The sequence below is a fragment of the Dunckerocampus dactyliophorus genome, chromosome 5 (assembly GCF_027744805.1).
Source record: "Dunckerocampus dactyliophorus isolate RoL2022-P2 chromosome 5, RoL_Ddac_1.1, whole genome shotgun sequence".
NCBI lineage: Eukaryota > Metazoa > Chordata > Actinopteri > Syngnathiformes > Syngnathidae > Dunckerocampus > Dunckerocampus dactyliophorus.
In genome coordinates, this window is record NC_072823.1 from 30915517 (window position 1) to 30935891 (window position 20375).

At 41.9% G+C, this 20375-nt stretch overlaps 1 protein-coding gene across 4 annotated transcripts in view; it reads right to left on the reverse strand.

Moving 5' to 3' along the window:
* Positions 1 to 20375, reverse strand: part of cadps2 (Ca++-dependent secretion activator 2) — a 182381-nt gene that overhangs the window by 18361 nt on the left and 143645 nt on the right. The window contains exons 18-26 of one of the 4 annotated variants that reach the window (XM_054776308.1): positions 18375 to 18531; positions 14434 to 14575; positions 8601 to 8714; positions 5005 to 5160; positions 4779 to 4926; positions 2400 to 2414; positions 1347 to 1421; positions 699 to 782; positions 565 to 597 (exon numbers count right to left, since the gene is read on the reverse strand). In XM_054776308.1, the coding sequence (XP_054632283.1) occupies positions 565 to 597; positions 699 to 782; positions 1347 to 1421; positions 2400 to 2414; positions 4779 to 4926; positions 5005 to 5160; positions 8601 to 8714; positions 14434 to 14575; positions 18375 to 18531 (924 nt within the window). The remainder of the gene's footprint in view (positions 1 to 564; positions 598 to 698; positions 783 to 1346; positions 1422 to 2399; positions 2415 to 4778; positions 4927 to 5004; positions 5161 to 8600; positions 8715 to 14433; positions 14576 to 18374; positions 18532 to 20375) is intronic. The other 3 variants (XM_054776309.1, XM_054776311.1, XM_054776312.1) reach the window with 3 other exon arrangements.

Sequence of the window (20375 nt, forward strand, 5' to 3'; positions counted from 1 at the left end):
TTCTATATTTTATGTATTAACAGCAGCAAATGAAGTTTGAAATCAAGCTAAAACAAAATGTTGATATTTCACGTGCACGGTTTGATCCCCCGTGGAGGTCGTGGAAGCGTGGGAATATCAGTGAGAACCAAATTGAACCTTGTCCCGGCGCACCTGTGAGCTCAGCGTTGTCGTGAGAAACGGAGTGGGGGCGTGGCCTCCCAACAGGACCAAACCCCCCCCCCCCCCCCCCCCCCCCCCCCCCCCCACACACACACACACACCCTCATCCCACCTGGAGACGAGGCTTAGCCGCCTCAGGTTGCCAGCACACAAAAGACCAAGAAGCTGCGGTGGCGGTTAGATTGTCATTGAAGAGCAGGAAGTCTGGAGTGGGCGGGGACGCGCGGTGGCGGGCCAGGGGATTAAGAAGGTTACGCGAGGCCACCGTCAGCTGTTTCGCGGTGGGGCGCTCCCCTCACCTGTGTGTGTGTGTGTGTGTGTGTGTGTGTGTTTCGTCTGGTTTCTTGTTCCTGACGTGAAACGCACATTTTTCTTGCTCTGTAAGAATAAAGAGAAACTTACGGGCACTTCCACGTATTTGGCAGCTGCCTTCACCTTCAGGAGGAGGAGCGAGAAGAAGAAGAAAGAAAGAAAGGAACTGAGTTGAGTCAAACTGATTCCATTTCCGCCGCATTATCAGTTTGGCGTCTCGTCACCGTGAAGGAGAGGATGGAGGAGAGGAAGGTGCCCTCGTCGTATCTCGACAGTTTGGACAGGACGCTGCCGAGGACCGCCGACAGCTAAAACACACAAACAATACATAATAGCAACAATTTCTTTAGCTCTTTAGCCTGCAGCAAACTAAAAATACATTCTTTGGTATACTTTTCATTTGATTGCTTTCATTTTTAGCAAACACCAAGTATATAAACTAATAGTGTCACTGTCACCACATCAAAATATACTTATATGTATTTATGATCAAAATAATAGAAACAAATGATATTTATTATCGTTCTTATTTGATCAAACCGAAATGGAAATACAGTATATTATGGAAATATATACTGTAGCTGTACATTTCTGAAATGGAAGACATTCAAATAAAAATTGAAAATATGAAAAAAAGAATAAAATAAATAGAAATAAAATATTTTCTCAAACAAAGCAAAAACGATAACTGATCAAATATAATGCAAAACTGCATTCAAAACATTTTAAACCAAGACCTGAAATAAAAAAATAAATATGAAATATATAGACTGGAAGTCAGTAAGTAAAACAAATTAAAATAAAATAATTATTCATAATTATGACTATAATAGAGTAAAACATATCGAAGATTTTTTAAAAGTGGGTGTTACCTTCGAAACGAGAGAAGAAACCATGTCTTTGAACGCCTCATCGATGAGGACATCGATTTTGGAGTGATACTGTTGCTGTGGGGGAGGAGCACCAAGACAACTTTATTTTTTTATGGCTTTGACTGACACACACACACACACACGCACGCACGCACGCACGCCTGCACGCACGCGCACGCGCACACACACTAAGAGACAGTGAACATGGCGCGAGTGAGTTAAGCAGCTAATAGGACAATTATGCGTGTGAAAGACATTCCGGGCGGCGGTGGAAGACGCGCAGGAATCTGAAGGATACTTTTTGTGCGCGCGCTACAATTAGCGCAGCCTTGTGCGCCTGTAAAGCACCCGTCCAGCTGCGAGGACCAAAGGCGCACACAGGATTCAATTAATCCGCCATTTCACGTCCGCTTTGGCCCCTCTAAAAAAAACATATTCATGGCACCTTTTCCCCGGCGGGGGGGCTCGGAGGCGGGGGCTCGGAGCACTGAATGGCGGCGGCGGGGGAGTTCACGGCGCCACAATGGCCTTTCAGCGGCCGTCTAAAGAGCACCCAAATTAAAAATTTCAATCAACAAAGCGCACGGATCGCTGACAAATTGCAGATCCAACGAGGTCACCACAGCGAGCTCCGTTTTTTTTTCTCCTCCACAAAATGTCCTCGAGTGCTTTGAAGATTACAAGATGGCGCCTCAACTGCTGACTTTGTTGCAGCACTTTCTTGCGGGAGCCACAAATGCTGCAGTACCAATCGTGGCCAGTGGGACATCCCTGTGCTTTGACAAGGATGCACACTACATTTCATGTGAAACGTGTGGAAAAGCACTCCGTGGCTTCTGACCCACAAAGTGCGCCACTATCTACTTTAAGTTGGCGTTCTTTATCGGTTCGTGAGCATTTGATTCCTTTGTCCCCACATTCCCCATTGCTGCTCATGTGCTTTTTCCACTAACAACGTTTGTTCAGTTAGTTGGGTGTTACAGCGCCCCCGGTTTGTGTGGAGATGACATGGAAATGTTTGAAGAGGGGTGTGGGGGGAACCCAACAACTTACCCATTGTTTGTCAGTCTGGGGGCCAAGCAAGGACATGCAGGAGGACACGAGAGACAGAGGAGGGACATTGCAAAAGGAGGAGACAATTATATACGTTAAACGTCTTGTATTATTGTCTTTGTTAAAGTGATGTCATCATTGGACAAGCAGCATAACCTTCATGACATACTGGACACTTCATTAGGTACACTACCGAATCACACCCAATAGAATCGATGCTGTGCATTTAGATAGTAGACGGTCATAATCACTTTTGGGGTACAAGTAACGCACATCAGCCCGTCCTATTATTCTTCATACTTTGTATTATGGGCCTGCAAGCCAAGCACAGAGGCATATCCTATTAATCGTCATACTTCTTATTGTGGGCCTGCAAGTAAAGTGCCGCAACCCAGACTAGTTTTCTTTATCCTATATATTATGGGCCTGCAAGCAAAGTGCAAAAGCATTTTTCTCATCACAGCTGTATTGTATCACATTATATATACATTAGTACCAGTGGCGGGGTACCTCATTTTTTCTGGCCTACATCAAAAATGTGTTATGTATATGTAAATTCTAGTATCCGCCATGACGTGTGTATCATGTTTTATTTTCTCTTATTGTGTCTAGTACATTGGGTAATAGGAGTGTAAAGGTGACTATGGGGGTGTTATTCCATGTCTAGAGGGCTCTAATCATGTTAAATCCCATATGTAGAAGGTCGTAAACAAGTCTTAGATGTCTTATATTATCTTATTATGTCTACTATATTGGGTAATAGGAGTGTAAAGGTGACTATAGGGGTGTTATTCCATGTCTAGAGGGCTCCAATCATGTTAAACAGTGTATTTAGAAGGTTTTAGGTAGCTTTTCTATGCTCTAGCTACCAAAATATACCATTTAGAAATAAGGAATCCTACTTCATGGAAATTTACTTATCACGGTCATGTCTGCAAACAATTAACCGCGATAAACGAGGGATTACTGTATACACGGATGTCTAAGGAGTCAGCCGTGAGAGGTTTAATGTTGGTATTGTTTGCTGTTGCAGTGGCATAAAATATGATTGATTCATGGCGTATTTGTTAGCTCTCTAACAGGCTGCTGGCGTCTGAGGGGGTGGGGGGCGGGGGGAGGGAGGGGGGGTGTTTTGGCTGTCATTGGCGTCAAGGCCGCCGCCTCACGCTCGCCTCCCAGCCAATCAAGCGGCGGCGTGTTTAGAAGAAAGGCTGAGGCTTTAGCAGCTGATGCCACACTTTGACCCGCTCAGCGGCGGGAGAAGCTTTTAGCGTCTCTTCCTGTTCTTCAGGCGCCAGCAGAGAGCAGAAAAAAAAAACAACTGCGGAAAGTCTTGACTTTCAAAACACCTGAATGAGAAATAAAGCGGCTGTCATGGCGACGCCTCTGAGAGTTTCTCTTCACGTTTAAAGAGTGCGTCCTCGCGAGTGCGAATAATGCTGAACGCCTGGTCACATGACCGTCTGCTTCCTTCAATTCATGTCTAAAAAACTTGATGAGTCCTCGGGGAGCAACTGAAGGACATTTCTTTGGAGTTCATTAAAACAACAAACGCAGACTTTTGTCATTGGCGTGCATACAGCGGAACCTCCAAAGTGGTACAGTTTGGACTTCACCTGACTCAAAAGTCAAACAAAACTTGGAGTTCAAAGCATCATCATTATCGTTATCAAAGCGTGATGACAACCACAGAACAGCAAATGTAACTAACTGCAACAGTCAGTAAATACACAGAACATAATTATGTGCTAACATGCTAAGAGTAGCATGTTAGCACGCCAATGTTAGCATAGTAGCATTTTTAGCCATTTTCATTAGTATTAACAGTGACAGACACTTAGCGCTATCATGCTATCAAGTTTTGCATGTTAATGTTAGCACTGCTAACATTAAAATAGTAACATTTTAGCTGTTTTCAGGACTAACAAATTATTTTCTCTTATTATGTCTACTATACTGAGTAATAGGAGTGCAAAGGTGACTATAGGGGTGTTATTTAATGTCTAGAGGCCTCTAATAATGTTAAAAAACATATTTAGAAAGCTGTAAACCGGATTTCTATGCCTTATATGTCTTATTTTTTCTTATTATGTCTACTATGTTGGGTAATAGGAGTGTAAGGGTGACTATAGGGGTGTTATTTCATGTCTATGAAATAACAGATAGAGAGGGCTCTATTAAGGATCCAAAATGTATTTAGAAGGTTGTTTTCTATGCTCTAACTATGACGATATTATTCATTTATAAATAAAGAATCCTACTTGGTGGAAATTCATTCATCACAGTCGGGTCTGGAACCAATTTACCATGATAAACAAGGAATTACTGTACGTGATTTCCGATGAGAACAATGGTATAGACATGATGTTCTAGTGTTACCTCCTGCCCGGTGTCCAGCACGCAGAGTTTGGAGCATTGTCTCTTGGCGTCCATCAGAATGTTCAACATGGTGCACACACACAGCGGCACTCGGAAGTCCGTCGACCTGTTGGCTTTCTGCATTTTGCCATCAAACGCGAATTTTGTTCTGCGGGACAACAAAAAAGGTGTCAGATGATGTTCTGAGGAGAATGTTGAGGAAGATGTGCGTTCCGTGCGGTGTCACCGCCTGACGCAGGCTTCCATCATGTCACTGGCCATCAGTTTGAGCCGCTGCTCCAGGTGCTTGGCGAACTCGGCATCGGGCCAGTGGAGGTCCAACACGAACATCTGCAGAGCGTTCAGCTTCCAGAACAAATCCTCCGACGTGGCCGAGCCATTGCTGTCATGACCGACAACACGCACACACGCACACTTAGTGGAAAAGACTCATTTTGCCAACAGATATTTGATGCTTTTCAGGCACAAACAGAAGCGTGACATTTTGTACTTCCTGTCAGAAGAACATGTTCTTTTGACGCTTCTTGACGTACAACATTCTTATTTCTGTGCAGTGTTCATTGTGCGGCAAGTTAGCTTATGAGTGAATGAATGCATACATAGCAACTGTACATAGCGCAGTATTATACGTTCTTTGTTATCTGATCAACCTCTGCTTTTTCCCGCAGAGACATGTACATTAATCTAACTCATTACTTGGATTATCAAGGGTGTGGCCTGCAGCTTGTTTTTATTGTCCCTTGGCATATTGTAAAATTAAGCACAATAATTCCTCGTTTATGGTGTTGATTGCTTCCAGACCCGACCGAGATAAGATCATTTCCACAAAGTAGGATTCCTCATTTATGAATGGAATATTTTGGTAGTTAGATGCATAGAAACCCTGTTTACAACCTTCTAAATCCACTTTTTAACATGATTAGAGCCCTCTAGACATGAAATAACACCCCTATAGTCACCTTTACACTCCTATTACCCAATATAGTAGACATAATAAGAGAAAATAAGACATAGTAAACCTGTTTAGACATAATTAAAATGAACCTTTAACTTATAATTTCATTAACATTGATTATACAATAGAGCCCCGCTTACATGCTGGGACCACCAATGAATGGTGGCCCCTAAAAAAAAAAAGTGTATTTTTGATGGTTTTTCTGTGGAGTATATATATGGTTTTTCTGTATATATATATATATATATATATAATTTTTTTTTTGGGGGGGGGGGTCAAAAATTGCAAATCTTCAATTTGTGGGACTGCTGAAGCACGAATAAATAAGACATAATATAGACTGCCACATGTTAGCATCGGGCGAGTTCCTTTTTGTTCTTTTTTGACTTCCTGTTCTGTACCGTACTTCCTGCAGTGGCTATTGTGTCATCAATGTCACATTACTGACACCTAGTGACCAGTGTAGGACACTACATATCATCACAACATCTTTGAATGTGTCTTCTGAATGTATTTTACTTTCACCATTTTAATGCTTGAAAATGCATAATTTAGGCAGGCAGTTTGTGAAGTTGGCTTGAATATGCTTTAGTTTTATTACTTATAGGCCGTATTTAACCACAAACAGCAATGATTTATTAAATATATTTTTGAAAAACCGTGATAGAGTGAAGCTGTGAAAGTGGAAGCACTAAGTGGCGAGGGACTACTATAATTGTTTATGAATGGGATATATGAATATATACTATATTCATTTGCTTTGTCAGCTGTGACACAAAGATAAGCTAAGATAGCTTAGCATATAGAGCTACATTACTTTTACTTTTAGCATCATTAATGTACAAAATGTATCAAAGTGCCCCCACAGTACCCTCTGTTTGACACCCCGTGTTGTACAGTAAGTACAGCACAGTCCATGTTGATGTTTGAACATGTAACATACATGCAACAACATGCTAGCTGAGCGAGACAAGACCTCGTGGTGCGTTCAAGGAGCTGAAACAGATGGACGTGCGGCCGCTGTACGCAGGTGACAGTGACAGCACAACACGACGAGGGCAGAGACAACTAAGTGTACAGCGGCCGGTTAGCATGACAGCCAGGGGCGGGAAGGTTTGGGGTTTGTCTTGGCGGGGGGGTGTTACTTTAAGCACTTACTTTTCTCACTTTGCCTTAAAATGACGTCCACCTCAACAAGTGGCGCGCAGGAAATAAACGCGTTGGGCGGCGTCTGCCGCGCAATTACACGCTTGGCGGCTTTCCCCCCTCAAGTCTAATTAGCGGCGCTCTTCTCTGAAGGAACTCCGCCCCCCTCCCCAGGGGGGACGGGGCGATCCCACTCACCCGTCTGTGCTCGCTAATGAAGTGCCAGATTTTTTTTTCTCTCTTCTTGAAGGCTTTCATGGAAGCGCTGAGTGGCGAGGCAAGGCGAGCAGTGTGGTCCATGTTTGGGAAAGACCAAGGGGGGTGAGGGTGGGGGAGCCCTTATTCTGACGCCCTCGATCCCCTCTTGGGGTCCTAACACGGCCACCAACGCTGTCAGTTTTGACACGTTGATGCTGGCAGGTGAGGTCAACAGAGGACGTTAGCTTCAGTAACCATGGCAACCAGAAGACATTCTCTGATTCCAACGTCCTCAGGGGCCAAGAGAGTCCAACTTGAAGCATGTCTGCCACCACAAAAATAACACTGACCAAACATCAGGGGAGGAAGTGTTTGTAAAGTGGACACTAGGACACAACTTTTGTTTGGACCATTTGGGCAAACATTAGAGGGTTTGTGTGGGGGACAAGGACATGGACAAGGTCAATATCGGAATTTTGGAGCACCAACAGGATCATGGCTAGGTCCAACTACAGAGTTTCGGTCATGGACAGTGTCAGCACCGTGGTTTGGAATGTTCATCAGGGTCAATGCCAGGGTCTTGGGGCATGGGCAGTATTTTGGACAAGCACAAGGTCAGAAACTGGTTCAGTAATAGAGTCAACATCTTGGTTCAGGACATCGGTAATGGCATAGGTAACCAGGACTTAACCAGTAACCAGTAAACAGTTGAGGATGTGGACAAGGTCAGTACCGGGGTTTTACAGCATGAACAGGATTTTGTCCAACTAGAGACAATTGGTCAGGGACAGGGTCAACACCAGGGTTTGTGTGGTGGACAGGGACATGGACAAGGTCAGTACCAGGATTATGAGGTATCAACAGGATCGCGGAGAGTTCAGGTCATGGACAGGATCAGCACCGTGGGCCGGAATGTTCATCAGGGACAGGGACAGGGTCAAACACTAGAGTTTGTGTGATGGACAGGGACATGGACAAGGTCAGTACCAGGACTTTGGGGCATCTACAGGATCGTGGACAGGTCCAACTACAGTGTTTAGGTCATGGACAGGATCAGCACTGTGGTTCTGAATGTTAATCAGAGTAATTACCAGGGTTTTGGGGCATGGACAGGGTTTTGTCCAACTACAGACAATGGGTCAGGGACAGGGCAAATACCAGTGGGTGTGGGCCTGAAAAGGCCAATAGAGGCGTCCAGCATGTCCTCTAACAAACACATCAGCATCTCGTTTGATGGACGCAGTGCTTCTCTTGCTCAGCTTGCTCAGGTCCAACATGCAACAATCACATATGGGGTGCCGCCTTTAAACGAGGCCTACTTCAAGTAGCAAAGCCATGCCAGAGCATTCCGATAAACATGCAAACAGACACAAGTGCAACGATGAGAGGTCTTCACCTACACCCGAGCCCGCCTGGACGTCAGATACAAATGGTCATTTACGACTTGAAACAACAGAGATGACCCGCTAAGACGATTAAAACTCGGAAGACAACAAGCACAGGGACACGGGAGACGTACGTACGTGTTGTCCTGTCTCATCCGGGCCGGTGCCGGGAAGCTGGGCATGGACGGCAGCGACAGAGGGAGGCCGGGGACTTTGGGGAGAGGGACGCCCGCTAGATTGTTAGTTAGGGACCTGGTGGGTCGGAGCCCCAAGCGGGTAGGAAAAGAAAGGAGACAGAGGAGACAGAGTCGGTGACAAAGACGAGCAACAATGGCGGCCACTCGTTGCCGCAAAGAAGCGAGCGTTAATAAAAGTCAGCGGCATTGCATCGATCGTGTGTGTGCTGCTTTTTGTGTTTAAGAGACATTGTCCCCGCATGCCGCGTGTCCTTGTCCTTGCCTTTTCTTCCTCCGACGCAGACACGTGAACTCGTGTTTGTTCACTTTCACCCGCTCCCCTTGCATGCACGAAAAACTAAACACATGATTGCATGAATTACATGAATGCAGCTTTTTAAAAGGAACGTAAACACGTTCACTCCATGCTGATGGACACACACACACACACACACACACACGGTGTCGACTTACTAACCTAGTACTGGTAACCAGCAGTACTTAGCAGATGTGACCTATGCACTGTAAAATCCAACAGCACACTCAACTCAGAGAAATAATTAAAACAAACTTATTTTTAAAACGAAATTAAAAAATTAATCTCACTCGAGTGCACCAAGTAAAACGTAATCCACAAGGTAGAGAAAACAACGACACTGCAGTTGTGAGTACTGCTAACTAAAAACTGGATAGTAATGCTAACTCTGGGTTTCATAACTGCTTCTAAACACCAAAAGGCCAGTAGGTGGCAGCACGTCAAACGCAAAACCAGAGCCGTATATAGAGAGAGTTTGGCCAACTCGGTTTCAGAGCTACTACGCTGTGATTGGTCAACTGCTGGTCACATGACATATGGGCGCCATGTTGCTACCCTGCTGCTGCGATTTCGTAATGTCAAGCGAGAGGAGTGGAAAGCAAATAACACTTCATTGTTGTGCGAAGTAAGTCAAACGGCAGGATTTGAAGTAGGTGGGACTGCACAATGCAGTCTCGATGTTAGCATTTATTAATGGTCTGGAAGAAAATGTTACGTAACGACAGGTTCATTTGTACATGTATGTTTTATTTGTAATCTAAGCTCAAACTTAGCTAATGATGTGCTGTGATCAAAACTGAAATGGAAATGTGTTTTCATCCAAGAGATGAATAAATCAAGCAAGACACGAGTCATTGCATTGAGACGAATGTTCACTTCCACTATTGTTGACCTTGAAATGCAATCATTGCCATGCAGTTATCTGCTATCATGGAATTGGATGTATTGCATCCACGTTTCAGACGCCCTACATTTGTTTTCATACGTGTATGTTCATCTCATCTCATCCTCCTATGAAGCCATAAACCTGATATCGTACCAATGTTCAAATACGTTCATTAAAACGTTGACCTGGTGTCAACGTGATCCAAAGTTCACGGTGGACATGTATGCGTGCTTGGCATGTCTGTATGCTCTGGCTCCTGTTTTAGCTAGAGTTATCATTGAAGATAATAATATAAGCCTGTACAAAGTAAATGGACTTAAAATAAACTTTTTATCGATTGGAACTCTTGATCAAACAGGGCCCATAATCTGGAAATGAGTTATTGTGGATTTTGTGTTGTAAATAAAAGTTGTAAATATTGTATATATAACTGAAAGTCACTGATAAAAATGAAAGAGAAAATATGACATTTGGTTGTCAGTTCCACTGAAATCACTTTTAAATGTAAATGTAGGAGCATATATTCATTCTGACAAACCTGTTACAACACATTCATTGGTACCATGAAAATGGCAGCCATCTTGCTTGTTATATCAGGAGATCAAGCAAATACACGTAATCACATCTCTTATTTGAACATATGTGTTATGTATGAACACACTGATACATTTCCAGAAAAATCCATGTGCAGTAAAACCATAGCATATACTAGTAATAGCCTGTATCGTACATGCAGTGTATTCCTTATATTATCGACTCGTCAAATACCTCAACGGCTAAAAAGTCAAACAAGGGAAAAATAGAATAAATAGAAACTGTACACCTAGTCTGTGAAAAAAAGTGTTCTAGTGTTTTGCGTGCAAAACGATAGGCATACTCATGGGCTACATGCTCGAGCGCACACCCCGTCCCGTGGCCGAGAGTAGCAACGTGGCGTCCGTGTTTTCAGTTGGCCAAACTCTCTCCATATACGGCTCTACGCAACTACAATGCGACAAAGGAAGGAAAAACAGAAGAAGACGACATCCCCGACTGCATTGTGTCTAGAACAGGGGTGTCCAAACTATTTCCGTCGAGGGCCACATACTGAAAAATGAAAGGATGCAAGGGCCACTTTGATATCTATTAAAGCAACACATAGACATGCGAAGAAGCGAAATGTAGCTCAAGAAAAAACTGCATTTCACCCTTGTAATATAGGTGAAATGCTACTAAAAATGACGAGTAATACGAGTTTATTCTTGTAAAATTGTGACTTTTGTTCTTCATTCGTTTGACTTTTTTCTTAATATTTTGACTTTATTGTCATAAAATTACAGCTGTTTTTTTCCATTTCAACAATAATGTATTTTTTCTTTATTTCAACGGTCTTACCAAAATGATATTTTTCCTCATTTTACAAGTTTATTCCCATAAAATTGCAACTTTTTTCTCATTAGAAATGTTTTTTTCTCTTAATATTTTGACTCTACTCTACTCACATTTCTGCTGTGGATTTTTTCTATTTAATTTTCCAAATATTTCAACTTTCTTTCTAATATTTTGACTTTATTCCTCCAACCCAAGTTTCCAAAAATTACAACTTTTGTCACTGTTTTTGGTAAAAAAAAAAAAAAATCTAACTTTTTTCTTTAATATTTCAACTTCATGCTACTAAAATGACATTTTTCCTCCTACAATTACTTTATTCTTGTGAAATGATGGCTTTCGTTCCTTGCTAGATTACAACTCTTCTCTTAAGATTTATTGATTGATTTTCCCATTTTTGCTGTTGCAGCTGTTTTTTTTCAAGTTTCCTTGTTAAATGACATTTTTAGACTGACATTTTTAGACTGTGCTGCAGGGCGATAAAATCACAGCCACGGGCCGTAAAAAGTTTTAAGGACAAGAATCCTCCTTCATTCCCTGCTATTCATTTCATCTGTTTTTAAAACACAAGATACGTTTTCTTGCAGGTAATAAATATTTATTTAAGTGCTGTTTTGATTGACGTTCGCGAGCACTTGACATATTTGCTGACTATTTTGTGTTAGGGCGCTAACAGCTAATGCTACAGGAGTGTTGCATCGAAGCTAATAGGCTACCATAATGTACAGTGTCATAATTCTACACTTAATCGCAAAAAAGGAGGAGACAGGATGTTGATTCTCAAGTTTTGCTTCTTTTAATACATAGCAGGGGTGTCAAACTCATTTTCATTGAGGGCCACATCGCAGTTACGGCTGCCCTCAGAGGGCCACTTGTAACTGTCAGTTTTTATGAATCTAAATAGGAATAGAACCTCATCATATTATTACACAGTTGCCCATGCATTAGATTATTATATTTTTACTAACAAATTGATGGATAACTGCTTCGAAATGAGAAGTGAAGTGAGAATGTCGTGGTGACAAGCAGACATTCAAGTGCCAAGGTGTTTGTTTTTGAAAAATGCGTGGAATATCTTGCTGCATGATTCGATAATATTGACGTTTAGAAGAACCGCATGCAGTACAATTTTTATGTCATAATGACAGATCAAATACATTTAGAAGGGCAGAGGTGAAGTGCATTATTGGCATGCATCATTCCAAGGGTTTCACGGGCCGCATAAAATGATGTGGCGGGCCACATCTGGCCCCCGGGCCTTGTGTTTGACACCTGTGATATATAGCGTCAAATTAAAAATCTGTCTTGTTGCATAGAACAGTATTTATGTCTGAACAGTTTTTACGACAACACACTACATTTCACTGTACAGTATGTGTGTGTGTGTTACAGTATATATATGCAGTATACACACACACAATTCTTTTTGTTTTTGCATATATGTCACATTTAGAGGGATAGTTGGGATTTATGACATGAACTTGTAGTTCCGGTAAGTTGGTGGGGCCACTTTAGTGAAGAGTTTGGCTTCTTAAAACAATATGCATTCAAAAGAGTAGTACATTTGCGTCACAAAAATGCCTCCTAAAAAAAAATCAGACCTCACAATCACGCAACCTCACTTTCTCTCCCGGTGTATCACTGCGCGCTATCGCCTGTCCATTGTTGTGTCTGTCTTCCACAGCGTTTCCACGCGCAGGTGAATGTAGCACTCTTTTGAACACGTATTGTTTTGAGAAGCCAAACTCTTTAGTGAAGTGGCCCCACCAACTAATCGGAACTACATTCCTCATTACCAAAGTCTGACCAGAACTCAGCTCACGGGACAAAGAGGTCACCTATGATGCACTACACTGCTGATGGGGATGACATAAAATCCCAACTATCCCTTTAAATGTTTCAGATCATCCAAACAAATTTAAATATTAGTCAGTGACCAGACAAAATGCAGTTTTTAAGTGAAACTTTTTATTATTAAGGGAGAAAACAATCCAAAGCTACATGTCCATGTGTGAAAAAGTGATGGCCCCCTAAAGCTAATAAGTGGTTGGGCCCCCTTAGCAGCAACAACTGCAATCAAGCGTTTGTGATAACTTGCAATGAGTCTCTTCCAGCGCTGGGGAGGAATTTTGGCACAATTGTTGTCATTCAGCCACATTGGAGGCTTTTCCAGCTTTGGATTTTGTTTCTCCCTTAATAATAAAATGTTTCATCTGAAAACTGCATTTTGTGCCCAGTTGTGTTGTCACTGACTAATATTTACATTTGTTGGATGATCTGAAACATTTAAAGTGTGACAAACACGCACAAAAATAAGAAATCAGGAAAAACATAGCCATAAATTAGCTGTAAAGTCACAGGGTTCAAAGTAGCAAAAACGTAGCATCTTAAATATCAAATATTACGGTATGTCTTTAAATAACTACATAGCTAAATAATGGCAACAAAAATGCAGTAAACGCTGTAAGTATTGTTCATGACACTTATGAGGATATATTATTTGGTAATATCCAAAGAAACTATATACTACTCAAATGAATTGTAAACCCCGGGGAATGCCATTTTTGATGTATTTATTGAATCAGTATACATTTTTATACATACATTTTCATCAGGAAGTAGTTAGGTCATTTCAATTATTAAAAAATGCTTTAATATTAAAAATGTTTTACTGTAATTTCCTTGTGTTAAGAAAGCCCCGTTACATTTTAGTAATGGCTCCTTGTCTGACTTTTTCAGGATCCTGACACTAACGAGGCACGGGCACAAGTGTCCGTTGGGCTTCTGACTGTCATCAGCGAAGGATGAACCTAGCGCTCCCAAGGCTCTCCATCTTGACCCATTGACTGCAGCATCATTGAAGGAGGCAGACCTCCAAAACCTACCCCAGGCACCTGATGTACGCTCTGCATTTGGACTATCCAAATGCATGAAAAATACGTTTGAAATCCTAAATCAGAAATCCTACTTTGCGGAAATTCACTTATCACGGTCGAATCTGGACGAGGGACTGTGGTTGTAGTAGTGCTGGTAAGTAGTAGTCGTGTATAGAATTATGCCACAGTCATGCTGGTGTTGGGAATGCCGGTGTTCATGAATACATCGTGGCGTGAGTGCGATTGGTGGATGAGGAAGTGTGTTTGTTTGAGTTGCGGACGAGGAAAACTTGGGATGCAGGCGTGAAAGTGCTTCACCCGATTAGATGGGTGGGAGGATGGTTCTTACTTGACCGACTGCCAGGTCTCCTGCTCAAAGCCGCGATGGACGGACTGTGCGATGGACGACTCCATCAGGTCGATGTAGCGCACCACCAAGGGGACAAACAGGTCCTGCAGGTGTTTGTGGAAGGGCCCGTTGCACAGGTGGGCTGTGGAGAGGCGGAGCCAAAGAAGGTATTCAACCAAGCCAGTTGGTGAAAAGATTACGTTTTCTATTGTTGGTGAATGACATCAGACCCAACCAGTTTGCTGTCGAAAATGGGTTGTGGTAGCGGTGTGACTTGAATGGAGTGAGGTTCCCCAGGCTTCTGCAGTTAGCAACACGCTACTTGCAGTATATTATAATATAATCCCGTGAGTTAGGATTCCTTATTTATAGAAAAAATATTTTGGTAGTTAGCACTTAGAAAACTGGTTTAGCACCTCCTTAATACGCTTTTTAACATTATTAGAGCCCTCTGGACATGAAATAACACCCCTATAATCACCTTTACACGCCTATTACACAATATAGTGGACATAATAAGAGAAACTAAGACATACAAGACAAACAAAACTTGCTTACGACCTTCTAAATACACTTTTACATTAGAGACTTCTAGACATGAAATAACACCCCTATAGTCACCATTACACTCCTATTAGCCAATATAGGGACATAATAAGAGAAAATATGTCGTATGAGCCATAATAACTTTCTCACAGGCAGGCCCCAGTCAGTCAGAGTCCACAATCGCACATCCAGATCAATAATTGTTAGCACTGGGCAGACATAATAAGAGAAAATTTGACAGAAAACTTGTCTACGACCTAAATACACTTAACATAATTAGAGCAGTCTAAATATGAAATAGCACCCCCATAGTCACCTTTACACTACTATTACTCAATATTGTTGCTATGCTATATAAGAGAAGACATATAAAACAGAAGACTTCTTTATGACCTTCTATATACCGTTTTTAACATTATTAGAGCCCTCTAGACATGAAATAACACCCCTATAGTCACCTTTACATGCCTGTTACCCAATATAGTAGGCATGAGTAAATACGACAAATAAGACATAAAAAACTGTTTGCATAATGAGTAAATAAGACATAAAAAATGTTTACGGCCCTCTATATACACTTGTCAACATGATTAGAGCCATCTAGACATGAAATAACACCCCTATAGTCACCTTTGCACTCCTGTTACCCAATATGCTGGATTTCATAAGACGGCTGTGCGCTGGCTGTTGTCACATCAATGTAACATTACTGACACCTGGTGACCAGTGTAGAACACTACATATCATCACTTTGAAGTCTTCTGAATGCCTTGTATTTGTATTTGTATTTTACGTCATTTAGCCTTTTTTTTTTTGCTCAAAAATGCTTCATTTTGGCCAAAAATACCTAACATTTGCTTACACATCTGCATATTTTTTTTTACTTAAAGGCCGTATTCAACCATGAAAGTGATGATTTATTCATACATTTTTGAAAAACCGTGATAGAATGAAGTCACGGAATTTGAAGTGTGAAGTGGTGAAGGATTATTGTATAATATCTACAGCTAATATAGAATTATTGCAAAGCAGTTTCTTCTTTGAGCACAGCTTTCATGAATACTCACTTCCTCTTCATTGGGCGTGGAACCATTGATGGAAACTGAGGAGGATATTCAAAATGGACATCAACGGAACTGTTTCACTTCACACCAACAAAATGATAGAAATGAAAAAGCTAGAGCAGGTAAGTCAAACGTTGTGATGCTGCGGGAGGGCACTAATGATGCTGCTGCAACAACCCCGCCCCCTCCGCCGGCCTTGCTCACGTGGTACGTGCTTCTGCCAGGTCTCTGCGGGCGTCATTACTTTTAATTCGTGTCGCTCGGCACCGTGATGAGTAACACTCGCCTTCTTCTCCCTCGGGGGAGCCAGACGCGCCTCCCTCGCAAAGCACCGCAAACAAGTGAGCATTTAAAAGCAGGGTGGAGAAAGAAGAAGACGAGTCAGAGACTGTGTGATTGAAAAAAAAAAAAGACATCTTCTCAAGGTTTACACACTTTGTGTCATGTGACCGCTTCAACGTTAGAGGCTGCCCAAACGACGGCTCATTCAAGGCTAGCGCTAACTGACGCCGACGATTAGAAGATGAAGAAAAAAAACAACGACGACAATCATCATATAGCGATGGATCCTTTGTCTCCCAAATTGCCCTTGGGCTGCCTGTCGCCGCGTTGCTTGATTGCTGCTACTTTGGCATCATCACGCCGAATAAAAGCCTCGCATCTCACCAAGACAAAGCCGGCAGGAAACAATGCGGAGGCACGACGCCGTCGTCACGTTTGGACCTTGAGTTTCAACACCGGAGGCTCGACTGGCGGGTTTGTGACATTTGCACTGAGCAGCCAGGACACCACTTACCACGTCCCCGTTCCTCTTCTATGCTGGTCATAAACCGCAGCGGTCAAAAGTCTTTCTCAGGGTGCCTAATGAGTGTCCCCACACTGGACACTAACTGGAGTTAATCACAAGCTCAAGTCCCGTGGGAAATGAGACTTGACAGCCTGTAAACTCAGAACTGTTAAGACGTTTGACTTTCGGGGTTCCTGCGGCCCAAAAGTCAAACAACAATCCAGAAAGCGAACAAAAACGGAACATACACGGACTACATGATGTTTTAATACTCTACATTAATCCCTCACCGCTCTGCGCTTCACAGTTTTGTCAAAAATATATAAATGAATAAAATCCTGCTGACTACTACGGCCTATTATTAGTCAAAACATATGCATATTTAAAGCAAATTGGACATTTTCTGCCTAAATGCCTCATTTTCAAGCACAAAAAATTGCTTAATGACGTAAAATACAAATATAAGGCATTCAGAAGACGCATTCAAAGACTTTGTATTGATGTGAAGTATTCTCATGTGGTCACCAGGTGTCAGTAATGTTACATTGATGAGACAATAGCCACTGCAGGAAGTACTGTACAGAACAGGAAATAAAAAAAACCCAACAAGGAACTCTCCCAATGCCAACATGCGAGTCGATACTATGTCTTATTTTCTCTTATTATGTCAACTATAGTGGGTAATAGGAGTGTAAAGGTGACTATAGGGGTGTAATTTCATGTCTAGAGGGCTCTAATATTAAAAAGCATATTTAGAAGGCCATATGTGTCTTAATTTTCTCCTATTATGTCTACTATATTGGGCAATAGGAGTGTAAAGGTGACTATACTGGTGTTATTTAATTTCTAGGGGACTCTTCTGTAATAATGTTAAAAAGCATATTTAGAAGGTGGTAAACAGGTTTTGTATGCTGTAACTACGAAAATATTCTATTTATGAATAAGGAATCCTACTGTGCGGAAATCACCTACCACAGTCAGGTCAGGAACCGGACGATGTGTTTTTGTTGATCTGCGGCACATTGTAAAAATATAATTCAACAAAAAAAATAAATAAAATAAAATAAATAAATATATATATATATATAAATAAATAATTTTTACAATAATGAATTCAAAATATTAAGAGAAAAAAGTTGCAACCTACCAAGAAAAAAAATGGTGATTTTACAAAAACAACATAGTAATATTTTGAGAAAAAACCCATCATTTTAGTCGCATCCAGTGGAAATATTAAAATAAAATTGTAATATTAGAAGACACAATACAATCAATAAAGTTGTCATTTTTGGAAAATTAGGTCGCGGAAAAATTTATGTTAGGAGAATAAAGTGAACATTATGAGAATAAAGTCAGAATTACTGCAACCGACATTTGTGTCTGTAGGATTTACTAAAAGCACTTTTAGTAAATCATTCCAGCCTCAACGCAGACACCAATACTGTGAAACGTCTTTCACATTGACGAAAAATACTGACATAAAGACCTTTAAAGAGGTTGAACCAGTGCAAATGTCTTTAAAAAAAAATTACAATCCAACTCACGGTCGGTCCTTAGGAAGCCGTTGAGGAGCTGGAAGAGTGGGAAGCTGTTCCACGAGTCGAGCGGCTGGACCTGCAGGGCCGAGTCCATGTCGACCCGGTAGAGAGACAGGAAGCTCTCGGCATGCTCGGCCATCAGCTCGGGCCACCACGAGAACGCCTGGACAAGGAGGGTCGGTTACCATGACAACAATCAAGCTGCAGAGGAAAGTATCACATCTTAGTATCACTTCTTCACGTAGCATCTGTTGTCATGGTTACCACGTGGCGAAGGCACCGCGTCAGTACAAAAGTAAGAAAATAGGAAAACACAAAGTATTTGGAATGGAAAACCCATGAGCACAAAACATGTAAGACAGCACATGTTAATCTATATTATGTCTTATCTGTTTTATTTTAAAAAAAAAGTACAAAAACAAACTACACTTCAAAATGAGAAAAGTATAAAAAAAACAACTTTACGTACCAACAAATAGTAAGAAACTATGACAACTTAAAGTGTGAAAAACGTATTTTTGACAAAAAAAAATCACTTGCACTGCAACATTTGCTAAATCTCCTCTCATATTCTGACGTGTGTTATGTATGTGTTATGTATGTGTGATCCACCATACAGTTGAGAGCATTGTGTGTGTGACATACGCTGGTTCGTTGTTTGTTTGATGGGATGAGAAGTAGCAGGAGGTGTCAGGTTGTTTGGAGAGGTATCTGTAGTATGTCGTGAGTGTAGTATTTTCAAAAGAGAAGCGTGGCGAGTACCTGCCACCCCATGAAGGAGCAGCTCGTCGGCCTAAAGAGCATCGGCTCCGGGGGCGGGAGGGGGTTGAGGGGTGAGGCTGCTATTGACGGCTAAAGGACTCGCGAGAGAAAAGTGCAACCGGCCTTCAATGGCCGCCGCCGCCGCTTTCAGGTCAGCGCCGAGGACGAAGAGGCGGCGATGTCAGGCGGTGAGGAGACGAAGGCGAAAAGAAAGCGCCGGCTCTTAACGCGTGGCCTTGCAGGACTTCCCATCAGACCTCGCAAAGCGCGCCTTTTCACTCCGGCGCCGTGAAAGCAGCTTTAACCAAGCGCCTCACCGCTCTTTAGAGGCCTTCATCTCTGCACATCCATTTCAAGCGCAGCTGCGTGTAAACACAGCACGCTCTCACGCCGCCCGGCAAGACAAAGAGCAGGCGAGAAATCAGACAGGACCAGGAGGACGTTTAAAGGACGCTTTCAAGGGCGGAGAAGGCAAGCAAGGAAAAAAAAAAAGACGGAAAAAATCTGGGATATTAAATAAAGTTTTATGGAAGTAATATTTCCTTGGTGAAGATAAAAAGGATTAAAAGACATACTACGTGAAAACATAATTTTCCATTTTCTACCGCAACGACAAACTTACCTCTCGGCCCTTCCGGCAGCACACAAACACAAAGACACACAATTAACCCAATTCACAACAACAGGAGCAAAAGGACTGCACACACCTGCTACTTTCTACTCTGACCATTTTTATATTTTTCTTTAATTGTATAAAAGGCTTAAAAAACATGATATAGACGACCACTCAAAAGTTGAAAGACACTTTCTCAAACAATAACATCATCAAGTGTCTCCAAACTTTTGTCTAGTAAAGGATATCAGTTTTTTTTGTAAGCCTTTTCTTTTGAGTAAAAAAAGAAAGAACAACAAGGAATTCTCCCAATGCTAACATGTGTGAGTCTATATTATCTCTTATTTTCTCTTATTATGTCTACCATATTGGGTAATAGGAGTGTAAATGTGTTATTTCATGTCTAGAGGATGTCGGTGACCTCAAGTTGAAAGCAACTTGGGTTGTGCAGCAGGACAATGATCCAAAACACACCAGCAAGTCCACCTCTGAATGGCTGAAGACTTTGGAGTGGTCTAGTCCAAGTCCTGACCTGAATCCTATTGAGATGCTGTGGCATGACCTTAAAAAGGCGCTTCATACAGGAAAAGCCTCCAATGTGGCTGAATGACAACAATTCTGCAAAATTCCTC